The sequence below is a fragment of the Nannospalax galili genome, unplaced genomic scaffold (assembly GCF_000622305.1).
Source record: "Nannospalax galili isolate Female #2095 unplaced genomic scaffold, S.galili_v1.0 scaffold368, whole genome shotgun sequence".
Lineage (NCBI taxonomy): Eukaryota > Metazoa > Chordata > Mammalia > Rodentia > Spalacidae > Nannospalax > Nannospalax galili.
The window spans coordinates 1,627,645-1,643,636 of NW_008359963.1; the positions used below are offsets into that span (position 1 = coordinate 1,627,645).

At 40.8% G+C, this 15,992-nt stretch overlaps 1 protein-coding gene across 2 annotated transcripts in view; it reads right to left on the reverse strand.

Annotated features, from left to right (window-relative positions):
- The window catches only part of Fbxo28 (F-box protein 28), a 32,542-nt gene extending 20,331 nt beyond the window's left edge, over window positions 1-12,211 (reverse strand). The window contains exon 1 of one of the 2 annotated variants that reach the window (XM_029559005.1): window positions 11,873-12,211. In XM_029559005.1, the coding sequence (XP_029414865.1) occupies window positions 11,873-12,139 (267 nt within the window). In that variant the 5' untranslated portion in view covers window positions 12,140-12,211. The remainder of the gene's footprint in view (window positions 1-11,872) is intronic. The other variant, XM_008823740.3, reaches the window with a different exon arrangement.
- Between the last annotated feature and the right edge of the window lie 3,781 nt (window positions 12,212-15,992).

Sequence of the window (15,992 nt, forward strand, 5' to 3'; positions counted from 1 at the left end):
TATCACACCTGATTGTTAACACATGTTTTTAATGAAAAAAATAACCTTTCCTTTTAGGACCACCTATTTAATGAGGGGCACTATTTCACACTTTGGAAAGTTCTTTGATAACCAGAAAATTCTAAAGGAAAAAAAAAAAAAACTCAAATCAAAACCTCACAAGAACATACAATTAGACATTTTACTAGCTACCAATGTATAGACAAGACAGATCACAGGTAACTAACTACTGGAAAATTCTATATATACTTGTCAAAGAATGAAAGTGAAAAACACAAACATGTTAGTACTTTAACAAGTGTCTAAGATCTCTTGGGGCCCATCTTAGGAAGCTCCGTGGATTCCCTGGATCATACTTTAGAACTGGCATACTAATTCTGAATAAACACAGTGCTCTAAACACCAATATCAAACTCTTTGTGAGAAATTTGAGGAAGGAAATAGTATATTCGTGTATGAAATGAAGGGAACAAAAAGTACTAAATTCTCATCTTTCATGGTAGAAAGTCAAAGAAAATATCAAATAGAGGAGCCAAAAGAAATCAAAGTGGTGGCTCTGGGAACAAACACTGGGGATTACAAATGGAGACAGCTAAATTAAAAGGAAAACCCAGGGTACCCTCTAATCACCTTGTCAAAGACCATTTCTTGTCTCTGTAGACTCTACAATGTCGTTAAGTTCTGAGATTAAATCATTTCTTAGACAACCACATATTTACAGAAACCCCTAAGGTCAATTATTACTAGTGCAGTTTTTAAGGTGCAGCTGAAACTACTCTGTTCTGAGTTTTACTCCTTCCACTTCAAAGCTCCCACTATCTTGTTTTCTCATCCAGAAGTTCAACAGCCCAAGTGCTTCACTAATTCGAGTAAGTTAAGAACCACTGATGACAATGTGAGTAAATGTGTACGTCAACCAAAGGAAAAGGCACATGACAAAGATAGGATTAGGCTCTGAAGAAGGAAAGGCAAGGATTGCTGTACAGGTGGTGGTGTTGGCAAAGTACAAAGTCTGGAATGAGCAAAGCACCAAGCAAATAGTTCTGAACACAGAGCAGGTACGTGGACAAAGGGCAGAGGAGATGTCTTGACTTTTGAGCAGGGAAATCAGAGGATAAGGAGAAATCACTTTACTTTTATTATTTTTTTAATATTTTGTTTTCATTGTTATTTAATGTGTGTAAGTGTATTACTGCCTGTATGTATGTAAGTGCACCTGTGTCATGCGATGCTCACGAAGGCCAGAAGAGGGAGACAGATCCCATGGAAATGGATTTTTCTAGATGATTGTTAGCTGCCACGTGGGTGCTGGGAACCAAACCCAGGTCCTCTGCAAGAGCAGCCAGTGCTCTTAGCTGCTGGGCCATCTCTCCAGCCCTGACAAATCACTTTGAAAAGACAATCATCAATCTTTTGAAAAATCTGGCACTAGAACAGCTGGCTGGTTATTTTCTGTAAGCACTGTAATGTTAGGATTAAAAATATGGAGATAGCTTAGCCAGGTGTGGTGGCGCACGTCTTTAATCCCACCACTTGGGAGGCAGAGGCAGGCGGATCTCTGTGAGTTCAAGGCCAGCCTGATCTACATAGTGAGTTCTAGGACAGCTGGGGCTACAGAGAGACCCTGTCTCAAAAAGACCAGAAAAATCAATGTAGATGAACCCCCAGGATAAAAAATGAATGTTCCTAAGTGAAGCCTCAACTGACATTTGTAGTTGAAAGCAAATAAAAAAGACAAAAGAAGAGAACAAACAGGTCACAAAGACAAATGAGAATGGCCACAAAAGCCAACATCTGAAACACAGGAAGCATCAGTCACCGGCGTCACACAGCACTTTATTGGTCCTTCCCCTTTCATGGATGTTCAATAAACACTGACTGACAGCACAAACACAAAGACAGAAAAAGACACACACAACTTCTGTTAAGGATTCAGAAAGAAGCAAAGTCCTTCAGGACAACAGAAATATACTAGATTTCCCCCAGGCAAGCAATTTAATGGTCACTGCTGCCAATGTGCGCCAACTTGCAACTCTAGATTACTTCAGTTAGTATACAGATGTAGCTCAGTGGTAGAGTGCAAAGGTGAAGGGTTAAGTCCCCAGCACAGCAAATACGAATCCACACCAAAATTGCCCCATCTAAAGTGTAGTTCTAAATTTAGGGATATGTTAATAATTTTCTAAGGCTAAAGGAAAGAACTATTTCTCTGATTATTAACATAAACAAAAATCCTAGCAATTTGGTAATTTACCAAGACACAAATAAAAAATACAGAGGATAATAAACAAATATGTTGCCTATGTTGAAAGCTACCAGGCTCATAAAAACAGCAGAATGGTGGTAGGGAGAGGCTGGGAAGAGCTGCAGAGAGAGGATGGGAAAGGGTGTGGACAGGTCCTAAGCTGCACTCAGGAGCTTGGTGTTCTGCTGTACTCTTGAACAGTGAGGTAGCTGTAAACACTGACAATGCAGTGCATTTGTGAGAAGTGGAGAGTATTTTTAAATGTCTTCACTGTTGAGGAGATAGATGTTTTATACTAATTTAAACATCACACAACAAATACATGCACCAAAACCTGGGCCGACCATAATACTGCATGCCTGTAATCCCAGCACTTGGGAGGCAGAGCCAGGGTAGAGTTCATGGTCAGCCTGGGTTGTACAGCAAGACCCTGTCTCAATAAACTAACTTAACTAATATACCCCAAATATGTGCAGTATTTATGTACCCAGTTAAGAAAAAATAATAATGGCTAGAAAAATGAGAATTGCAAATGATGTGGGCAACAGCCTTCACTGGCACTTGTGGTTTTTAAAAGTTGTAGTCCATCTAAGTAGCATGTCTGGTGTGAACACTCAAGGATACATAGAATGAGAGATAGATGTATTTGTTAGTTAACAGTTTTTGTCGTTTTATTGAGAAGGAAAACTCAATGCATATAGGTGTTCTTGGAAAAAAACAAAAACACACCCCCTAAAACAAAAGGAAGAGATCACTGTGTAGGAACAATATTAGTCTAGGTCCTTCTGTTACTTGCTGTTTTAATATTAGAAAATAGCTTTTCCTAGTTTGTTAATGACTTCAGGGTTTAAAATGCCAAGTTTAATCTTTTCTAAATTAGGTAGCGACAAATTTTTCTCTTCACATGTATTTGTTTAGATTTTTTTTAAAGATTTGTTGTATCACTAAGGCCTTTCTTAATGCCAAGACAATGACATAGTTGTGAAATCTGTAATTTTCCTTTAATATCTCTAATTGCAAGGTTTAGTTAATTCTAAGGTAAACTTTTTTTAAGGTTCAAAAAAAGTATTTGTGCATGTGTGCCTGTGTGCATGTGCATTTGTGTATGCTACATGTGCACAGATGCCCAAGAAGGCCAGAAAAGGGCACTGACTCCCCTGGAGCTAGAGTTACAAGCCAGTTGTGAGTGGCCATGGGGACGCTAGGAACCAAACTTGGGTCCTCTGCAAGAGCAGCAAGCACTCTTAGCTGCTGAGCCATCTCTCCAGGTCCTACAGTGAACTATTAAACAATTGACTGGGGGGCTTATATGATGCTTTATAATTTGCAGCATTTTTTCTCTAATGCCTTAGCTGTCTTGAAAATGGTATACTGGAAGACTTCAAATGTTTTAAGACATTGTAGAGACTTTAAGATGTAAACAATATAAACTGCCACAACGTCATATATAAGAGTCGATCCAGATACACTGATTTTATATGTGTTAAACTAGGAAGTGTGTCTTTGGATCAAGGAAATGGAGTAACACAGCTTGGGGTTTACAAGACATCTATATGCTGCTTTGCAGTTCTCAAAGAAATGAAGAACCTGATGCTCTTTTCCAAATAACTCAAAGGCTATTCTTAAAGATTAGATGCCTGGGTTGAAACTACCAATATCAATCTAAAAATAGCCCTTCCTTTTTTGTTTTTTTGGGAACAGGGTCTTGCTATGTAACACAGGTTGACTTTGAACTCGGAACAGTCCTCCTGCCTCAGCCTTTCAAGTGCTGGAATTACAAGCATGTGCTACCAGTTGGCTTAAAAAAGATTTCTTGAAGCTAGAGGGGATTCTGTGTGTGCGCACGCATATGGAGGCCAGGGGTCAACCTTGGGTACTGTTTCTCAGGTGTGCTGTCCACATCAGTTTTGAGATACTGTCTCTCACTGGGACCTGGGGCTCACCAATCTGACCAGGCAGGCTGGCCAGTGAGCACTAAGGATCTGACTGCCTCTGCTTCCTCAGCTGGGATTACAAACATGCATCACCAAGCTTTTTATGTAGGTCTGTGGCTGAACCCAGGTCCTCACACTTGTACAGGAAGGATTTTACCAATGGGACTCTCTCTCCAGCCCTGTAGTTTATCTTATTTTTTGAGAAAAGGTCTCATGTAGCCCTTGCTGGCCTCAAATTTGCTATGTAGCCCAGGATGACTTACAGCTGATTCTCCTGCCTCTACCTCCAAAGGGCTGGGATTACAGGTCCGTGCCACCATAGGTTTGTGGGTGCTGTGGAATGAATCCCAGGCTTTGTGTATGCTCGGTGAACACTCCCCCAACTAAGCTGTATTCCTGAGGTTCTCACAATAGTGTTCATGTTTAGACAAACAGCACTAGATCAAGATCTTCTTACAATTCCTCCAACATTCAAACTCATGAAGGAAAAAAAGAATTTTGGACGTTTTATAAATCATATATATATAGCTTGGAGTCTGAACAGGTCAATAGCAGAAAAGAGTGAACATGCAGACTGTTCTGCATCAGAACCTAACTCTACCAGATCCAGATACCCTCCACAAAGAGCTATAGAGGCCGTTTTAAGGAAAACTGAGAAAGCAGACTATAATGAAGTAGAATGGTAACCCCTTGGAAGTGATGATACCATGATTACTAGGAGGAAGGTTTAAGGCAGCATTTTCCATTTGCACTTTTCAGGTGGGCTAGTAAAATGTGCGCCACATACATCCCTGCCTGTGCGAGTGCACCTAGGCCTCCTCCAGTTAAGAGAGAATGAGCACACAGGGCAAGTGACAAAGCAAATGTGCCTAATATAGATGAAAAGCCACTGACAAATGGATAGTGACAGAGCATATCCGGCTACTTTCCCATTCTCATCTCTTCAGGGGACCCAAATAAGGAGCAACTTAACAACACTTACATTTCATAGAAACTATATCCACCTTATATGGGTTGTTGGATAACTTGTTAGCACACATACACCACAATTCTCAATTATCAGCAGGCAGAATTATAAGAAATGTTACATTCTTTGGGTTTGTCTCCTAGATATTCATTTGAAAGAAAAATATCAATTCATTTTTACATTAGCTCGAGAAAAACAATTAGGAAGAGTCTGTTCCCAGGGCTCCTATAAAGCACTCTGAAAGCCAAAGAGAAAAGCCTTTCTGAGAATTCTGCTTTTGAATATTTGCACTATGCTCTTCAATATAGAAACCAAGTACTAATTAAAATGATGGAGCCTTAAGGCATTATTAAAAATGACCATCTGGTTCATACTATACTAACTTATTCTCAATTTTTTTTTCTTGAGGACTGGAGATGGCCCAGTGGTTAAGGGTGCCTGCTGCGCTTCCAAAAGACCTGAGTTTGGAATCCATTATCAGGCAGCTCACAACTGCCTGGAACTCTAGATTCAGGGGTCCTACACTCTCCTCTGGCCTCCATAAGCACCCACATAAATAAAAATAGAATCAGTCCTTAAAAACCTTTTCTTTGAGCTAGGAGTGGTGACACATGCCTGTAATCTCAGTACTTTTGAAGTATCAGCAGGAGGACCAAGAAGAGTTCAATGTCATCCTCGGCTACGCAACAAGCTAGAAGCAGTTGTCTTAAAAAAACAAACAAGCGAGCGAACAAAAACAAAAACACAAACTTTGCTTGAGCCCTTCATTTTCTTAAAATGGTCTTGCAGAGCTATGGAGATGGCTCAGCTGGTAACCCACCACACAAATGTGAGGGCCAGAGTTTGGATTCCCAGCACCCACCTCAAAAGCCCATGTTTATGCAAGCAACCCTAATTAAACTTAGCGGGTAACAAAAAACATGTTGGGAAGAAGGGGGTTCAGTGGGAAAATAAAGGACAATGAGGGTGAATATAAACAAAATACATTATATGTTATAAAAAAGAAAAAAGCCTGGTGGCACGTGTCTATAACCCCAGCACTGGGGGGTTGGTAGGGGTAGGATGGGGTGGAGACAGGTAGATCCCTGGAGCTCACTGGTCAGCCAGTCTAGCTAATCAATAAGCTCTAGGATTGGCCTGTTTCAAAATCTTACAAAGACACCTGAAGTTAGACTCTGGTCTCCATACTCACATGCACAAATGTGCATGCACATGTACCCACACACATAGACTACACACATATATGTAGAGATAGAAATTTTGAAAAGTCTTGTAAAATATTAATTACATGCTAGGGTGAATTAAAAACCTAAGATTTAAAAAAAACCCTTCTGTTTCAGATAAGTAACAAGCACCACTTTTCAGTAGTTATAAATTATACAGAAAACCCCTTTAATGATGGCATCTAATTTCTATTGTTTACTCATAACAGTGAAATGTTTTAAGAAGTATTTTATTCAACACACTTTCTGTAATCACAGACTCTCTGCAAGGCCCCAAAGATACAGGATAAAAGGACATGGTCCTACCATCAAAAAGTTTAAACTTACTTGGAAAGCAGCCTCTTCTAGAAGTAATTCCAACATCGTAAATACAGTAACAGTGCAAAGGGAACTTAGAAATACCAGCTGAGTAAAGTTCAGAGAAGAATCACAGAAGGGTTTAGGGAGGTATCAACACTTAAGTTATACATTCAAGACACAGATGCTTTCTACAGGGAAAAACAGGAGCAAATTGCTGGGTTAGGCTTAAGACACTGCTTTACTCAATCTTAAGTGCAAGATGCTAGAAGCCGGCGCTTAGAGAAACCTCTATCAAATGTTATCTTCTGGTTCTAGTCTCAAAAATCATGAAACTGGATTTACATGCACAGGCCATAATCTTAATATAGTGCTGTCTTCAATTCTGTAAGAATCGGTATCGTTCAGTTTATCTAGGTGCTATTCAACAGACAGAAAGTTGATGTCTATCAACAGAAGAAAGTACTGAGAAAAATCAGCTGATGAAGGTAATGCTTTGCTTTGGCAGTCTTGGAGGTTCTAGTCCATCAGTGGACAAACCTACTCTTTTAGGCCACTGGTGCTGGAGCAGCAAGTGTTCACTCTGTAGTGGGGAAAGAGAAAGACTGTGTTTCCATAACCCCATTATGAGACCCAGCTCCAAAGATCTAATACTGGTAGGTACTACATCTTCAAGCTTGGGCCCCTTCTAACAGCACCAAGTTGTAACCAAGTCTTCAACATACCAATAGCCAGGACAGCACAGGGTATGCAAATACATATGGTCTCTTCTATGAAATGGTGAGAGTTGTTTTGTTAATATTCCTTTTTTCTTCTTTTGTGTGTGTGTGGGGGCACATATGGATGTATGTTCACATGTGTGGGCACACACACATGCAAAAAAATAAGAGCAATGTCGGTAATCCCCTCTCTTCCATCTTATTGTTTTAAGGCTGGGTCTCAAACCCAGAGCTTGCCAGCTTGCTCCAAGGGGACCTCACACCCAGCACTAGAGGCTCACTAGTCAGCTGCCACACCCACCTGGCTTTTATGTGGGTTTTGGGGATCCGAATTCCCATCCTTTTGCTTGCACAGCAAAAGCTTTACGGGCTGAGCTACCTCCCTAGCCTGTATTTTTAAGCTCTTATCTGTTTTTCCTCATCAAAGCTGTCAATCCTGGAGATTCTCAAAAACAGCTTCTTACACTTCACTGTTCTGTGAAATAAAGAAAGCTGAGGTACAGGAGCAATATTCAATAATCCATACTCAATAATATGCACTTTTTAAGCCCTCTAAGTCACGCTGCTCTGATTTCTTTGATGCTTGATGTCACTTTTTATTCTGCTGGAACACTCTTCCACTTTTACAACCTGTTGCAGCTCACGGTCCCAAGGTCTCTCCTGGTTAGCTCAGCAGCCTCTTATTTATGCTTTTTGCCTGTATTATTCTGGTGCTTCATAAATGTGCTCAGGGAAGGCATGTACATTATGTCTCCATGATGACACTGCGGATAAGGTTTGAACTCCTTTACTCTGAGAGTTTGCAGGTAGAAGGAATTGTCCCCACAAGATTGTAATTTCTTACCTCTACTTAAGTACCTATTAGTAAGAAACAACTCTGAAGAGAGTGTGAGAAGAAAAGTTCACAGTACAGTACATGTTCTGTAAACAGTGGTAGTCTGCAACATACAGGCTCTAGAGTTACCACAACCCTTTCCGGAGGAGTCACATGGTGAATGCTTCCTTACAGTGCTAAGGAGCCGACTCTTCCACTCTTTTTCACAGGTATCCAGTCGAGTTTTCTGGAGCGATGCAGCAGAGATGTGATGGTGTTACTGTGCTAACAGCTAATGGGGTATGTGCTTTGAATAAGATCTTGTGTTTTATATTATTTTCTAAAGTAAGCTCTTTGTTCTTCACTAACTTTTAAGAAGAGTTTAAAGGTGTACTGGGACAAAAAATTTGAGAACTTCAGGCATGCAGGAGATACAAGGCAGAGAACACGTTGACGTCAAAACAAAAAGGCTTCTTCATTTTCCTTCATAGTGTGTGCTAACCCATTCCACAGCTAAACTTTCTAACACATTTGAAGAAAAGATGTGAAAGGAACTAGAAACAGAAAACTTATCTCTCTAGAGTGTTCTAGAAATACCTTGGGATAAAGCATGGCTTTATATATTTTATTTTTGACTGGAAATTTCCAGTCCAGATAATTAGAAATCTCAATTTAACCTGCAGTCATATTTATGTTTTGAGATACTAACAGTTCCATTAATATTGCATGAGCTCCACTTGAATGACAGGGAAAAACTTAGTGTCTCTAACATCTTTAAAACCCTCCTATGCAGAACACTGGCCTCTACAGGTTCAAAGTTAACTCTGATCTGCTCCCTAAGGATAGGCTTTCAATTCTTACCCTTTGCTACTTGTTTCCAAGCCTTTCAGGTACTTATTAATGGGTCTGGGTGACAAACCAAGCTACACCAGCACTGATCTGTCTTACTGGGGGAGCAACTCAAACTGTATGTCCTGCCGTTTGAAAAGCTGTGCTTGGCCAAATAAATTTTAATACATTGAGAGAATTAAATATTTAAGGCTATTTCTGTATAACTACAATTTCAAGGCTGGTTATATTTTGGGAGCAAAATTTAATGGCAGAAAAGATCCAATTTAATAAGGCATTCAGATAGTCCCTTAGAAATCAGTAGACTGGAAAATCAAATTTCAATTATTTATGGTTGCAGGAGGCAAAGACTATTACCAACTAACCTGCACAAATAATTGAAATACATTATTGTAGCAACTTCAACTTAGAGGACATTTTTTTTTCTGTAGAAAATACAGAATATTATGGACTCAGATTGAGCACCTATCCTCTAAGTTAGGCATTAAGAATAGTTATGACTGAGATTTTATAGGCTGTGGCAAGAAATGAAACTGGGAAGAGGAAGAAAACCCCCAAATACCTCAACAATGCATAAACCAGCTCATGGATCACAATTAACTGACATTTTGCTTTATGGAAACAAATTCTGTTCTTAATATTCACCCCCAAGCTAATTCAGCCTTATTTCTAGTCAAGAAAACACAGTGAAAGGAACTTATGTATGTATGCCAGATAATAGCATACACTTAAATCACTTGATTTTTTGAGAAACAATTATTTAAATAGCTACTTAAATTGAAAAGATATGTACAAAGACCCTAAACAGGCAATGTCTCTTTCCTATCAATTTCACAAAAATCATAATTAAATTAATGCTGACACCTAGTGACAAGAAAAATCATCTGTGTTTTTGTGTTTTCTGAATAGCATTTTCAGAAACCAATGACTCTAAAACCAAAAACCCTTCTTAAATTTCCACAAAAGATCCAGTAACATCGGGTAAAGAGGAAAAAGAGCTCCTGATTTCTAAAGAACTATATTTGCAGGTATAAAATTGGCTGAAAAAAATCTTCCTGGGAGTGGAGGAAGAATACTAAAGGGACTCCTTAAGAAAAATCTGTTTGAAAAGGCCAGGAAAACAAAAGCTGAAGACATACAGTATGAAGCTATACGTTTCACGTGAAAGAAATGCCATTTATTAGTAAATTATGGGATGTATTTTACACCTCAGGTCTCCTAGCAATCTATTTTCTTCCCTTTAAACATGTTTTTTAACTTAAAGAAAAAGGAAAAAGGAAATAAAAGGGGGCACTAGGGGTATAGGTAGAGCCCCTGCCTAGTAGATACAGGTTCTGGGTTTTAACACCAGTGTAGTGAAAAAACAAAAGAAAAAAAATGGATGAAAGAAAGAATACAAAGAAGAAAATGAGTCACAAGCAAACAAAAACCACAGTTTTTCTCAACACTTACAAAATACAACTCTGAACATTTCAAGCTTTCTAAAGCTATTGTCTGGCTGACTGACTCAATTCAATAAAATTTTATGCCCAATTCCCAAACACCATGTATGTACAACATAAATTTTGGTACAACAACACTCTTTGTAAATATATGAAGAAATGTTTAAGATTCTACATGAAATTCTAGGATGATGTTTCAAAAATGGGGGACACTGTATTTTGAAATATCTACTTGCAACTTAAGACATTTTCCATTCTGCAGACTGGCATGGTTGAACTGCTGTGTTGCCTAGGAGTAAAAACAAAACCTGCCCATCATCTGAATGAATGATAAACTGTTCTAACAATATTATTTCCTTTAAAAAGCAATTATGACCAATTTTGAACTGGAATTGTTAAGTCAAAAATATGGCACATTGATTAGTAAGAAAATGCCACCCACAGCACTTTCACAAATATGTCTTTGTCCTCTTAAAACAATCCCGTGCAGATTTAGCTTCTACACAGAATGGGCTTGCAATCACTTCAAAATGTCCACCTCTTTCAATTTTCTGACCACTTACAGATAAATTCACTGAAAGGAAACAAGACATCTGCCTGAACCAAGGCATTCATCTAATCTCTAGCCAAACCTCTGGGATGTAAAAACATTCCAAAGACATTTTTTTTTTTCTTTTAACATCTTGGCTGGAACAACGGTGATTTTTTTAGGGTATAAATAAACAGCTCCTACTGTGAGCGGGTGGGCTTGAAGCACTCGTTTAAAAATTCCCGCAAGACAGGGGTAAAAAAACATCTTGTCAAGGGGCAAGTTACTCCACTTCGGATAGGAAGTGTCGGGATGAGGCAAAGCCGGACTGGTTATTTCCGAGGGCTCTAACTTTAGTGGTCAACTAAGACACTGGGGTTAAAGCCACGCAAACTCGTTGCAATTCCACGTTATCTCTACCGGGGTACCGGGTGGGGAATACACCAGCCCTACATCATCTTTTCCAACCAGGAAGCCTGGGTGGCTGGAGGAACAATACGCTATTCTTGCAACACAACCCTAGCAGAGCAGGGATCACCTGCCCACCGGGGAGTTTTCCAAGCCTGGCCAGAGGCTGGAGGGCGGTAAGTTGAGGCAGGTCGCCAGCGCCCTATCCCCCTCAGGGGTCCCGGCTGACCGACACGTCCCCAGGCGAGGGGCGGAGACCTTGGGGGTGCAGGTATCGCCCGCCGCCCGGAGGAGGGCGCCCTGGGGAGCAACCCCTGTCGGGCCCGGCCGGGGGCAGTGCAGGGGCGCGCTCCGGGCTCGCGGGGGTTCCCTCCCCCCGGAATGCGCGCCCCTCCCCAGACCTCGGCCCCGAGGACAGGGCGGCGGGGTCCCGCGGGGGCCTCACCAGGCGGAGCTGGCTAATTTCGTCGTAGGACATAAAGCTGAGGATGTTCTCGATGGCTACGATGGGCAGCGCCACCAGTGTGTTGTTTGGAGGCAGTTGGTCCGGAGCCAGCGCGGGCGCCGCGGACACCTGTGACCCCGGCTGCGGGGCCTGGGACGGGGGCGGCGGGGGCTGTCGCTGAGCGGAGCCCGCGGCCGAGCACGAACCGCCGTCGCCGTGGCCGCCGCCTCCCTCTTCGGCCATCCGCTCCTCCGACGCCGCCGCCATCTTGGGAGTTTGAGTCCTTCCTCCACTGTGAGGGGAACAGGGACACTTCCGGTGCGTCACTTCCTCCTGCCTCTGCGGGGCGGGGGCAGCAGCAGGAGAAGGCGGGGCTTGTGTGTGATCCGCGATGCCGAAAACGCCGGAAAGGCAGTCGTGGCGGGTTGGAAACCACCCTGTAGGAGTGGAAATGAGCGAAGATTTCGTGCACCCCAAGAAAGGCGGTCGTCGTAGGCCCTTAACTATCGGAAGGCAGTTTTATTAAAACAAATTATCCTGGTGCAGGTTTCTTTAAAAGCGTTTTGACAAAGGATGATAAAAATCATATCGCCTTAATAAGTACACATGGAAATTTGTACTTAGATCAATATTTCCTAAGAATCATAGTACATTTAAGAAAATAAAAAGGAATAAATTACTACTCTTCAAACACTGCAGTGTAATTGATGAACCCTGAGAATATAGAGAAATAAAAACACAAAGGACGACTTACTGTATGACTGCTTTTATACGGAATGTCTGAAATAGGCAAATTTACAGAGACGGAGTAGATTAGTGGTTGCTGGAAGCAGGGAGCGAGGGAAGTGTGGAAGAGCAATCACAGCGCATCGTTTCTTTTTGTGGGTGATGAAAAAAATGAGTTAAGGGGCCGTCGACATAGCTCAGCCGATAAAGGTGCCCGCCACCAAACCTGACTACCTGAGTTTGATCCCCAGGACTCACACGAAAAAAGGAGAGAACTGATTTCTGCAAGCTGTCCTCTGACTTCCACATGCATGTTTCATGGCACGACTGTGAGACACAAACAAATGTAATTTTAAAATGGTATTAGATGTGGGTGCACACACTAGTGAATATTTTAAAAACACTGAAATGTGTACTTTAAAGATTTGTGTGTGTGTGTGTGTGTGTGTGTGTGTACCTGCAGATGCCAGAAGAGGGTGTCAGATCTCCTGGAGGCTGCAGTTAGGGACAGATATGAGCTGCCCAGTATGGGTGCTGGGAACCAAACTCCTGCTCTTAACCACTGAGCCATCTCTCCAGCTCCTATGTAAATTGTCTAACAAAACAATTGATTCAGTCAAGAACCACAAAAAGTTGCTAAAACTAGAAGGTAAACTTATGGTAAGGAACATACAAAACCTCATAATAACCCACTCCCCACATTATACATTTAATTACAAAATGAAAAATATTTATGATATAGAAATTCAGTCATAACCAAATGATTGAGAATAACATCATAAGGTATGGGAGGAACCAATATCATGTGCCTCTTACTATGATTCCCTGCAAAGAACCTAACAATGTAGTATTCATACACACAAAAAAATACATAGTCTAGGGTTGGAGAGATGGCTCAGTAGTTAAGAGCCACTAACTGCTGTTGCAAAGGACCTTGGTTTGATTCCCAGCACCCGCATGGCAGCTTTCAATGGCCTGTAACTCAAGTTCCAAGGGATCCAATGCCTTTTTCTGACCTCTGTGGGCACCAGGCATGCACAGGGAACACATACACATATGCGGTGACTCACATATACACATAAAGTAACAATAAATGAATCTTAAAAAATACGTAGTCTTCATTTGAGGTAGATAAATTAAGGCTGAACTTGAGCTTGGGATGTGCCTGTCTTTGCCTCTCATGATCTTCTTTAGAGCTCTACCTGTAAGGGTCAAGCTTTTAATTCAAGAACCATGGGTACACACTCAAACCATACCCAAATCATAGCAAGCTTGGTTAGTATTCAATATATGTTTTATGTCTGTTTCTAGATGTTTGCATACTTATAATGTGTTAGTTTTATCTCCACTAATAGACTGTAATTTTACTTTTGTGCTTAGGGCTTTACTATCTCTTCAGAGAACCAATTATAATTTAGTCTAAATTGAATTCATTTTCTACCTTGTTTTATTAAAGTTAGAAGCTTTCTTGAGAGGTCAAATTGAAATTGAATTTCTACAAGTGGAATCCTGTTTAATATACATTATGGGAACGCTCACCTAAAGGAAACACGTAGAAAATCCTATTAAAATCCATTCTCTCTTTTAAATCATGTATTTTCTCAATCCAGTCATTACATGCAGTTGTTTGTATGAAGTGATCCTGACAGCACTCCTACTCCCTTAACTCTCTACCTCTGGACAACCGGTTAATGTCCAGATCTCTTGGTCTGAACAACAGAATACAAATTTGGGTATAATTTTAAGCAGTTCCTGTCACTCAGTTCATTCAGAATTTTCTTTTTATATGTACTTGATTTCTACCCTTACATTTCCTATGCTTTGTATTTTAATGTTTCTTTCTTTCTTTCTTTCTTTCTTTCTTTCTTTCTTTCTTTCTTTCTTTCTTTCTTTCTTTCTTTTTTATTGATTGGTCCTTTTGAGGCAGGGTCTCCCTGTAGCCCTGGCTGGCCTGGAACTTGCTATGGAGACCAGACTGGCCTGCCTCTGCCTCCTGAGTGCTGGGATTATTTTATGTAATATTCTTATTGTCACCATTATTTCAGCAACACCTGGGATTGAACCCAAGGCCTTGCATGTGCTAGCAAGTGCTCTACCATGCAGCTACATCCATAACCCCTACACACTTTTCATGAAGAAAACTTCAAAGCAAATGGTTGCTCTGTTTCAATCTTTATATTCAATCTTTGTTTTGGATGTGCTTTCCAACCAAAACAAATACTTGTAAGGAAAACAATAATTTGAGCTCTTTGGAGAAATTCTAAATTCTAAATGTTGTTTTATGTCAGCAAACTATCAGAGATCCTTTGCAAGAGGGTGGCCTCAAGTATGGGATGGATATGGACTTCTCAAGGTTCATGTGTTTCCATTTTCATATTTGTGAAAATGTGAAAGAGAAAAATATCTTCTTTGCAGAGCTGATATAAGGATAAACTGAGACAGAAAATCAGTGGTGCTTTTGTTTCATTTACACATATATGTATTTGTTTGTGCTCCCCCAGGAACTTGCATATGATAGGGAAGTACTCTACCACTGCTCTATACCCTCAGCCTTATTTGTTTGCTTATTATTTTTGCTTTGGTTTAGTGAGACAGGGTCTTACTATATAGTTCAGGTTGGTCTCAAGCTTGCAACCCTCCTGCCTCCACCTCCTGAATGCTAGGATTACAGGTGTACACCACCATACCCAAGTATGAGTGAGGTGTTGTATTCCACTGATTTAAAGTGTTAAAACCAATTTTACTGTAATACTGATATTATGCGTCATGCTGTTCACTCCCTCCCTCCTCATCTTTCTGTTTTCATGGTATGTCCTGGGTGATATAGTGAGGCTGGATGTAGTAGAGTATGATGAGAGGAGATCTAATTTGTTTGATGGCACCACCTCCAGAAGATGGGCTCAGGTGTAAAAGAGGGAGCTATAACCAGGCATTGTTTTGCTACGTGTTGGAAGACGTGTGTATTCAGAATGAATGAATTATGAACCGTTATCCTAAATAATGAAGCTTTAAGTTTCTGTGGATTATAATCATTTACATTTTTAAAGATCCATCTTTTGGGACTGAGGAAATGGCTCAGTTGGTAAACTGAGTTTACTAAGGAAGCATGAGAACTTAGATCCCCAGAACCCACGTAAAAAGCCAGGCACTGCAGCATCCTGGAGCTGGGGAGGTGGAGACAGGGATCCCTGGGCTTTCTGGCTTAGCCAATTGAGCTCCCAAATTGACCCCTGGCTGCCACATACAAGTCCATGCACATATGTGCACGCATATGCACATATCTATGTAAAAATTTGTTCTATGCATATTTTTATATGTATGAGTGTATTGCCTGCATATACGTAAGTGCACCTGTGTCATGCCATGCCTGTGGAGGTCAGAAGAGGGCATTGGA